This window comes from Chrysochloris asiatica, unplaced genomic scaffold (genome assembly GCF_000296735.1).
Source record: "Chrysochloris asiatica unplaced genomic scaffold, ChrAsi1.0 scaffold00097, whole genome shotgun sequence".
NCBI classification, from domain to species: Eukaryota; Metazoa; Chordata; class Mammalia; order Afrosoricida; family Chrysochloridae; genus Chrysochloris; species Chrysochloris asiatica.
This window is the reverse complement of record NW_006408615.1, coordinates 7,542,542-7,553,597: the sequence shown is the minus strand read 5'-3', so window position 1 is coordinate 7,553,597 and position 11,056 is coordinate 7,542,542. Positions and strand designations below refer to the sequence as shown.

General features: G+C 47.3%; 1 protein-coding gene across 1 annotated transcript in view; it reads right to left on the bottom strand.

Annotated features, from left to right (window-relative positions):
* Positions 1-7,041, bottom strand: part of PNPLA5 (patatin-like phospholipase domain containing 5) — a 41,737-nt gene extending 34,696 nt beyond the window's left edge. The window contains exons 1-4 of the mRNA XM_006866899.1: positions 6,852-7,041; positions 6,203-6,435; positions 5,456-5,521; positions 4,835-5,048 (exon numbers count right to left, since the gene is read on the bottom strand). Of these exons, the coding sequence (XP_006866961.1) occupies positions 4,835-5,048; positions 5,456-5,521; positions 6,203-6,435; positions 6,852-7,041 (703 nt within the window). The remainder of the gene's footprint in view (positions 1-4,834; positions 5,049-5,455; positions 5,522-6,202; positions 6,436-6,851) is intronic.
* Positions 7,042-11,056: the final 4,015 nt, after the last annotated feature.

Genomic DNA, 11,056 nt, shown 5'->3' with positions numbered 1-11,056 from the left:
CTACAAAGGAAAAAGTGACTGGCTTACAAGCTTTCAAGAGAGAACCTAGATCCAAAGGGTGTGGAGGAAGGTAGAATCTCCACTGAGCAGTATCCAATCTGTCTAGGTGGGACTGATTAAAGGAAATGTGGATAGGTCTCTTGTGATACAAGGGTGAATAATTGTTACCAGGACTGATTATGAAGGTTGTAAATGTAAAAGTAGACATATTGTGGCAAGGAGGGGAGTGATTAACTTTGCAGGTTAGGAGCAGAGGTCCCTGGAACCATGAAGGGAAAAGAGCTGAGAGCGGAACCCTACCCAGAGAGGCAGTGATCCCCCAAGATGGAGGCAGAGATGATGACATGGAGAGATGGAGCAGCTGGGGACTCAGGAGCCAGGGAGGGAGAGGGGCTATGTGCTGACGACCAGGCAGCGGGGGAGGGGGAAAGCAGGCTTATAGGATATACCCTTTTGTTGATTGGTGATGCATGGAGGGGATTGTAACCATGGTAATGAAACAACATGCAATAGGATGAATGCAAAACTGATGTTCTCCCATATAAACTGTCACATAATTCATAATAAAACTAAAAAAAAGAGAGAGAGAGATGGAAACACTAATCACTAACTTTCTATGGAAAGGAACCAGATCTTGGCTAAGCAAAGCATTACTTAAAGAAAAGAACAAACTAGGAGACCTCTCACTTTCTGATCTCAAAACCTATGACACAGCCACAGTAGTCAAAACAGCCTGGTACTGGTACAATGAAGGCATGTAGAACAATGGAACAGAATTGATAATCCCAAAGTAAATCCATCCATCTACAGTCAGTTGGGATTGGCACAGCAGCAGTAGAAATGGGCTCAAACATAGCAATGATTATGAGATGGGCCTAGAATTGGGCAGTCTTTTGTTCTGTTGTGTATAAAGTCGCTATGAGTTGGTACTGACTCGATGGCACTTAACAGTTGATCTTCAACAAAGGGCCCAAAGACATTAAATGGGGAAGAGATAGTCTCTTTAACAAATGGTACTGATAAAACTGAAAATATATTTGCAGGAAAATGATACCAGACCCATATGTCACACCATGTACAAAAACGAACTCAACATGGATTAAATACCAAATGTGAAACCTAGAACTATTAAAGATCATTAATTTAAAAAATAGGTTCAAACTTCGGGACTCTGATCCATGGCATAAATACACTATCAAGCATAAGTGACAACATACAAACAGCAGAAGACAACATAGATGACCGAGACCTCCTAAAAATTGGACACTTAGTTACCTCAAAAGATTTTACCAAAAGAATAAAAAAGGGACCCATATACTGATAAATGGTTTTGGGCACTGACTACTCTTTAGAATGTATAGAATGCTTCAACAACTCAACAAGAGTAAGACAAGTAATCCAATTTAGAAATGGGCAGAGGACATGGACACTTCACTAAAGAAGACATTCAGGAGGCCAACAAACATATGAAGAAATGCTCAAGATCATTGTTGTTGTTAAGTGCCATCGAGCTGATGCCAACCAATAGCGACCCTGTATAGGGTTTCCAAGGAGCAGCTGGTGAGCTTGAAAAACCAACCTTGCAGTTCAAATGACTTTGCAGTCTGACGCATTAGGCCACAGCACCACACCAGTACTCCTGAAGATCATTAGTCATATCAAAATAACAATGAGAGGTCATCTTAGCACAGCATTAATAGCAAAGTAAAAAACAAAACAAAAAAGAAATTAACAAATGCTGGAGAGTGATGTGGAAAGTGTGGTACCTTCCTACACTGCTGGTGGGACTGTAAAATGGTGCAAACACTGTAGAAAATGGCATGGCGTTTCCTCACAAAATTGGAAATAGAAACATTGTATGACCCAGCACCCCATGTACGTGGTATATATCCTCAAGGGATGAGTACTATGACATGAATAGATACATGCACACCCATGTTCACTGCAACACTATTCAGAATAGCAAAAAGATGGAGACTGTTTTAATGCCCATTAATAGAACAACAGTCTAAACAAACTTTGTTATATCCGTACAATGGAATACTACACAACATTGAACAACAATGATGAATTTGTGAAACACCTCATAACTTGGAGAATAGAATGTCAATCACAAAAGGATAAATATTGTATGAGACCACTATTGTAAAATGTTAAGAAAATAGTTTCTATGACAGTGACCAGAGGTGGGAGGGAAAGGAAAATTATTCACAAGGCAGATGGTAGACACATGTTAACTTGGGTCATGTAGATGGCAATATACAACAAGGGGGAGGTTGGTACAGGAAAGATGAAGGTAGTGGAAGACACAGGGAGGAGTGCAAGGGTGAAATACTGTTGACAGCACATGGAAGGAAGGGATTGCAATCATTGTAATGACACAAAGTGCATGATTTGAGGAAGGTGGGATTGATGATCTGTTCTTTAAACCTTCACTCAATTCACAATAAAAGGTTAACAGGGGGAAAAGATGGAAGGAATACACAGAATCACTATATCAGAAAGAATTGGTTGATGCTCACCCATTCCAAAAGGTACATTATGATCAAGAACTGATGAAAACGAAGGAAGAATTGCAAACTGCACTGTAGGCACTGGAAAAAAAGACTGCTCCCGGAACTGAGACAATGCAAAATGAATTGTTTCAACAAATGGAAGCCATGCTGCATGGAATCATGTCTCTAGCCAAGACATTTGGAAGACAGCTACCTGACCAACTGATAGGCCATACTTGTGCCCATTCCAAAAAAAGGTGACCAGATTTAATGCGGAAAGTATTGAACAATGTCATTAATACCATACGCAAGTGAAATTTTACTAAAGATAAGTAAAAAAAATGGTTTCAGCCATACATTGACAGGCAGCTGCCAGAAATTTCAGCCAGATTCAGAAGAGAACATGGAATGAGGGATATCATTGCTGACATCAGATGGATCTTGAATGAAAGCAGAGAATACCAGAAAGATGATTACTTATGATTTACTGGCTATGCAAAGGCAGGTCACTGCGTGGATCATAACAAACTATGATGACATTGGGAAGAATGGGTATTTCAGGACATTCAATTGTGCTCACACAGAACCTGTACATAGAACAAGAGGCAGTCCTCTGAAAAGAACTAGTGGGCAGTTCATGGTCTAAAATCAAGAAATTTGTGCCCCAGAATAGTATCCTTTCACCATTGTTATTCAATCTGTATGCTGAGCAAATACTCTGAGATGCTGGATTATATGAGGAAGAATGTGGTATCAAAATTGGAGGAAGACTCATTAACCACTTGGTATCTACAAATGATAAAATCTTGCTTGCTGAAAGAGAAGAGGACTTCAAATACTTAACTGATGAAGATCAAAGATCATAGTCTTTAATATGGGTTGCTCTTCAGTGTAAAGAAAACAAACATACTAATCACTGGACTAATAAATAACAGCATGATAAATGGAGAAAAGATTGACGTTGTCAAAGACTTCATTTTGCTCTGATTGATCAACCATCAACACTCATGGAAGCAGCAGTCAAGAAATCAAACAATGTCTTGCGTCAGGCAAATCTGCTGCTCAACCCCTCTTTAAAGTGTTCAGGAGCAAAGATGTCAGTTTGAAGACTAAGGTGCACCTGGCCCAAGCCATGGTATTTTAATTAACCTTATATACAAGGAGCTCTGGTAGCGTAGTGGTTACGAATCAGGCTGCAAACCTTAAGGTCAGCAGTTCAAAACTACCAGCCGCTCCGTGGGAGAAAGATGAGGCGTTCTGCTCCTGTAAAGATTTACAGCCTCGGAAACCCTGTACAGGGTCGCTATGGGTCAGAAGCGATTCGACAGCACTTAACACCAACAACAATGTGCATGTGAAAGTTGGAAAATGGATAAGAAAAATTGGAGAAGACTTGATAGCACTTTAATTATGGCAAAGAATATTGAAAGTACCAGGGACTGCCAGAAGAACAAGGAAATCTTGGAAGAATGTTTCTTAGAAGCAGGGATGGTGAGGCTTCATCTCTCATACTTTGGATATGTTATCAGTGGGGACCAGTCCCTGGAGAATGACATCATGCTTAGTAAAATTGCAGGCATTTGGAAAAGAAGAAGCCCCCCAACAAGACAAATTGACACAATGGCGGCAACAAAGGATTCAAACATAACAACAAATGTAAAGATGGCTCGGAACCGGGCAGTATTTCGTTCTGTTGTGCAGAGGGTTGCTATGGAACCAACTCAGTGGCACCTAACAATGACAAGAAACTGTGAGAATGAATGTCTGTTTATTAAAATCACCCCCTTGTGGTACTGCTATGGTTATAGTAGCACAGACTCAACTTAAAAGCAACAAATTTGGGTTTGGGTATTTAAAGAACTAAAAGCCTGGTGTTCATCTTTCTCTGAGCTTGTGTCTCGCAATGAATGGGGTCAGAGTCTAGAACAGCCGGGAGGAGCACAGGGGCCAGCTGAGAGTTTGAATCCTGGCTTTGCTACTTCCAGCCTGTGTGACTTTGAACAAGGCTCTCCCCATCTCTGAGCCTTAGTGTCCTCCTTTGAGAACCGGAAGTGACAACAGTCCCTTCTCTGGAGCCTGACTCAGGGGACACAGGCCACGTGAAGGCCTGGCTGAAGACCAAACTCAGTAGAGTGGGTCTAAGTCCCTTCCCTTAACATGGATGCCTTTCTTAGCTCAACACTTGCCCAGGGCACAAGGACATGACTTGGGCCCAGACTTGACTTGACCTTGCTCATGAGCGTGGGACTTGTGCCTAGCTGAAGCCAAGACCAAGACCTTCGGGGTCTCACTCATGGCTGAACCTCTATGTACCTACCAGGCTGGGGCTGGGGCCAGACCTACCTCTGGACTCGGGGGGAAGAGGGCCAGGAACATCAAGAAGACATTCATGGTGGAGATCTGGAGGTTCAAGTTGAAAGTGCTCATTTCATGCATGTTGGCCGAGGTGCTCTGGGGACAGATGTCCAGCGTCCCAGGAAAGGGGGACACAGTGATTGTGAACTCGTTGTCCTTGAAGGGTATGTTATTGCTCAGACCACCATCCAAGTAACGCTGCAATGTGGGCAGTGGGATAGGGTGAGCAGCACTGCCCTCTGGGATCACCTACCCTCTCCTACCACTGCCCCCCAGACACCAGCAGAGAATGGGATGTAGATGGTTACCCTTTTGTTGTTGTTGTTAAATGCCGTTGAGTTGATCGATTCCAACCAATAGTGACCCTATATAGGGTTTCTAAGGAGCAGCTTGTGAGCTTGAACCATTGACCTTGCAGTTCAAACGACTTTGCAGTCTGACGTATTAGCCCACAGCGCCACACCAGGACTATACACTTTGGTTACCCCAAAATCACTAGACCTATCTGGCCCAGGATGCTGAGTCCCCATAGGAGTGTGGGGGAGGGTCTGGCACACAGAACCCAGAGCATGAGCTCAGTAATCCAACCCCGGAAGTGTACTTACCTCGCCTCTGAATTCGGGGGGAATCATGCAGCAGTAGAAAGGGATGTACATGCTGCAGATCACAGCCTGGGAAGACAAGCATGGAGAGAAATACACTCATTCAGCTTCCTTTCTTCATAAACTACTCGATGTTGTTAAGTGCTGTCGAGTTGATCCCAATCCATAGCGACTCTGTATTTGGTTCCCAAGGAGCAGCTGGTGAACTTGAACCACCAACCTTGCAGTTCAAATGACTTTGCAGTCTGAATCATTAACCCACAGCACCACACCAGGACTCCCAGAAACAACTTGGGACATGCCAATCGAGCCACTGAAGTTGGTATTACTACTCCTGTGTAGCTGAGTCCCTCAAACGCGGGAAACGTTGTTGTGTTTCCTGCAATGTTCTCAATGCCATAATGGGCATTCAATAAAAGTTTGATCCAGGATGAGGCTGGGCAGCATCCGACTGTAGCTACTAGCTCTGTAGGGGGTCTTATAAGACAAAGCCTGGCCCATTCCCCAGGGACCCACCCCCAGAAGCAAACTGAGGTCCTTGTACTCACTAACCGACTCAGACCAGTTGCTGCCCCTCTTTATGCTTCAGTTTCTTCATCTGGAGGCAAACTGAGAAGCTTCCAGACGCTCTTGTCCTTATCCCGCCCTCCCCCACACACACACCCATACTCACCCACCCACACACACACCTGTTGATGCCTATGCCCATGGAAAGTGCCTAGGAAACCCCAGGTCAAGAACCTGTCATACTTGAATAAGTTCATCTCGGGTGGCGAAGTTGGTAACTATGATGTTCTTGCCATCTGGCCAGCGGGTCAGCGAGATGCCCAGTCGCTGAGAGGCCAGGATGTGGGCGTTGGCAGGCAGATTTTCTTGCAGCACCTGTTTGATGTACTCCACAGGTGTGAAAGCTGGGTGGAAGATGCCCAGACTCAGCCTCTTAACAGCTGTGGTCATTTCCATGTAGTAAGAGCAGCAGAAGTCTATAGAAGGGGCAAGGGGGCTCCTCAGACACCCAGGGGATTGCCCATACCTCCCCCACAGGCCGACCCTTCCTCCTGGTGTCATGTGACCAGAGGCCCCCTCAACTCTCCAGCTCACAAGTTCCACGCCCAGCCCTGGGTTCAAATCTTGTGCCCACCTTACACCCAGGTGACCTTGGAAACCGCCCTTCCTGGGCTGAACCTTAGACTCCTCTAAGATAAGGGGTGGCCTTAGTCCTTATTTCTGGTTTCTTATTAGAATTAAGCAAGAAGATGCTTAGACAAAGGGTCAGGCAGGACCCCTGAAAACACCTCTCTTCTCTTTGCACAGCCCCTCCCATCCTGAAACTCTCCATTAGGTTTAGGGAACTGATGCCAGGTCCCTCCTGGCCTCCAGCAGCCCCGGACAGGCGTACCGACAGACATTCCACAGACCAAACTTGTGGCATAAATCGCTCCGGAGGACGAGCCATACACACAGTGGGCGCCCTGGAGGAGGCGCGGGGCGCGCTCCTGCAGACACTGAGCCACGCCCACGTGGTAGAGACCCATGAAGCCAGCACCAGCAAATGATATGTTCCAGTTGCCCTTCCCTTCGAAGTCCATGGCGGAGGAGCCGGGAAGTGTGTAGGAAAGGAGCCCCGAAAGGGGTCTGTTAGAGATGGGGCCGATGGAGCGCCACGGGATGAGCGTCAGACGGGAACAGGATGCAAGTCAGGAAGGATGCAAGTCAGAAATGGGTCAAGGATGGGGCACAGGACAAGGATGAGGCCAGGATGGCGACCAGAAGCGGTTCTCTTAAGTTGAACTACTTCCAGCAAACCCCCCCTGCCCCGCCCCTGGACTGCGTCACCGGCGGCCTCAGCCAATGAGATCCCTTAGCCGCCTCTCCGCTCCAGTAGGGGTGTTCAGGTGTGCGCGAGCAGAGCCCTGTCCTCGCGTGGGATGGGGACCAAAGGATCTCAGTGTCCGGTGGCTTCCACAGGTCCCTTGTTATCTTAACGGAAGCATTATCCCGGCCCCCGCGGTATAGCTGGGGAAACAGGAGCAGCCAGGAAAGCGCAGCGCTCGCGCCACAGCGTCTCACCCAGGGCTCACCCCAGACTTTTCTGCAGCTGTGCTGGGCGGGGTTGGGGGTGGGGGGCTGGGGAGGAAAGGAAGACCGGCATCCGCATTCCACATTCAGCCCCCACCACCTGTATGATGTTCTCAAACTCCTGATCCTCTCTGTTCGGCAGGATTTCAGCATCACGTGAGAGGCTGGTGTGAAGGCCTTCAGAGTCGCTCCCGCTCACCGAACCCCCATCACCAGCCAAGCCCAGTAGAACCACAGACTCCTGCCCAGGCTAAGTGCTATCTTCTTAGGTCTCCCCACCAAGCTGTATGTCAGGGGATACAGACCCTAGACCCTGGAGAGGCTGAGACGCTAGTACAACCAGAAAATGCCCACCACCCTACAAACGGGCAAGGTTCTGGAGACCAAGTGTCCCTGAGACATTCTCACCAGTGTGCACAGGGTGAGGCAGAGCAGGGGGTGCCCCTGCTTTGTGTGTGTGAGGGGAGGGGGCACAGACGACCCTTCAGCCCTGGCTGGGAGACAGATGACAAACAGCTTTAGAATGAGGCTTATTTAAGAATGCCATTTACATCAACATTGAAATCACTCCCAAAGCCTCACTGTGTGTGTGTGTGTGTGTGTGTGTGTGTGTGTGTGTACGCCCTGAAACCTGTGAGAGCTGGAACTCGCCAGGCCCACCTGGCTTTTCTGGGTCTTACAGGTTTTGTACCTCTGACAGGGTGCAGTCTTGACAATTTTCTGTCATTCTCTATTAAGGGAAAATGTTTGTTTTCCTTCTCTGACAGGTGTGTATCTTACACGGGTTCCGGCTTTTGCAGATTTATTCTATATGTTGTTGTTGTTGTTGTTGCTAAGTACCGTCCAGTGGGTTCTGACTCATATTGACCCTGTATAGATAAGGTTTTCAAGAAGCAGTTGATTGAATTTAACCACTGACCTTGTAGTTCAAACCAACCTTGTGGTCCAGCTTTATCCCACAGTGCCACACCAGGACTCCATTCTGTATGAGGGTACTTCAAAAATTTTTTGTGGAATTGAAAGATTATGACATTTCCTTGCCCATCATATTGGGATAATAGCATTCCCTACTCCAAAGGAAGGAGTCCTAGTGTGACGCTATAGAGTAAGCACTGGACTGCTAACCACAAAGTTAGTGGTTCAAACCCACCAACCGCTCATGGCAACTCTGTGCAGGGTTTCTGTGAGTCAGAGTTAGCCTGACGACACTTAACAACAACACTCCAAAGGAAAGGTGGTGCAGTGATTCAGCACTCAACTCCTAATTGGAAGGTTGGTGGTTCTAACTCACCAGCTACTCCATTGGAGAAAGACCTGACTATCTGCTCCCAATCAAGATTACAGCCTTAGAAACCCTCTGGGGAAGCTCTACTCTGTCATGTGTGGTAGCTATGAACTTAGCTTGATGACAGTGAGAATTGGTTTGACTCCAAAGGGTTCACATGAGGATTGGATGAGTTAATACAGGTGAAGTGTTCTGGACAGCACCTGGCATGTCGTAAACACATCATCCAAGGTTAACAGAATTGTCAATGTTACTATTGTCACTGTTTTACTGCCTGACACATGGCTCCTTTCCATTCATGGATTGTGAATTTCTGAGGGGGAGGAGGGCCCTCCCCTCTCTGCACCTGGAGGAGTGGCCTCAATGAATGTGGACAGACTGAGAGTTTGGCCCATTGCATGGATGGGTCAACTTCCCTGGCACACCTCCATACTACAGGGTCAGAAAGCGGTGGTCAGCCTGCCTGTGTGGCAGAGGTGTCCTGGGCAGTGGCTCAGCCTTCCCTCCCTCAGAGGCTGCAATGTCCTGCTTTGCTGAGCCAATGTTTGCCAGACTGGAGATGACTCTTTCTCCCCAGGCTCAGCCTGTCAGAGAGCCACAGCATCTCCGGTAATGGCAGGTTTGCTCTGGCACCGTCTGGGGCCCAGGACTACAGAGATGAGACCCACCCTGGGGACCTCAGTGAAAGCCAGAGGATATACAGACACAGACAACGGGTATGCTTCATCTCTGCAGGCACCCACCCGATAGAAGCTCTGGCACAGGGGCTCTGGGACAGGGAGCAAGGTATCATCCTGCCCTGCCCAGCCCCCACCCCTACCCCACCACTGCTGGAGAGTCCTGGGAGTCTGAGTCCAGTTTCACACACACACAGAGGCAGATGAGGGAGGACAAGAGAGGCCACATGGTAGGCAAGAAAGCGGAAATTCACAAGGAAGACCTTCCCAACAAGTCATACTGAGGAGCCTGGGACCCCAGACTGAATGTTGGGGCACAGGGGGTTCCTAGGACTCAGCATCCTCAGGCTCTGGGGATCCAGCAGCATCTTGCCTGTGGGGTCCCTGTATTGTGTAATAGCATTCAGGAAGTGGGCAAACATGCCCACTCTCTCTGTTCAGTCAAGACTGATCTTCCATTGAGCTCTGTGAAATCAAGGTGGCTGAGCCACTTTGAATCCCCACAGTGAAGGCCACCATGGTGGTCACCACACTTACTCTCACAGGGCCAGCGGGGTCAGGGGTTAGGATCCAACATGTCCCCCAGACTAGTTGGGGACCAACAATTGTGGGGACAGGTTGAAGGGTGTGTCTGCCGTGGACACATGGTTGTGAACACCCACAGAGAACTTCAGAAATTATTAAGGGATAAGTCCTGTTGCTGAAATTCCTCTAAGTGAAGCTGTTAAAGACTTAAGCCAGGAGATCTAGTTTTTAATGTAAGGGTGACCCCCATGAATAAAAAGAATGAAACCAAATACTGATTGTCACCAAGTTGATTCCAACTCTCGCGACTGATTCCAACCAATGCGTGCAGAGTAAAACTGTGTTTCATAGGTTCGCAAGGCTATGAACATTGGGAATCCGTTTTTTCTTCTGAGGTGCATCTGAGTGGATTCAAACTACCAACCTTTCCATTGGCAGTCAAGTGCTGAAACATTTGCACCACCCAGGGGCCTGAAAAGGATAGGAGGACACAGTTGGAACTAGGACAGGTAGAGCTGGTGACAGATGGTATTGGAACTGCAGTTAAGATGACAGCAATACAGACAAGGACAGACTAGGAGGACAATTAGGAGGGAGAAGGGGCAGATTCGGTGACTGGGGAGACACAGCAGGGGTGGAGGTGGAGGGGCTGAAGAAGGAAAGGAATGAGTCTGTATAAACACCCAGGTTTCTGGTCATTGGAAATGTGACACGTTCTACTTTTGACATGTCAAGTCCAAGGGGCTGGGAAAGCTGAGACCAGAGACCTACTTGCCCAACCTTCACAAAAGTGCCACCATTGGATGATGTTGGCTCCCACCCTCTCGCTATTGCTGAAAAGTTTTAATGGTTCACATTAGGAGCCCTGGTATTATAATGGATTATAAGCTGGGCTGTTAATCGAAAGGTCAACAATTCGAATTTACCAGCCACTCCATGAGAGAAAGATGAGGCTTTCTGCTCCTGTAAAGATTTACAGCCTCAGAAACCCTACACAGGGTCACTATATGTCAGAATGGACTTGGTGGCACACAGCCA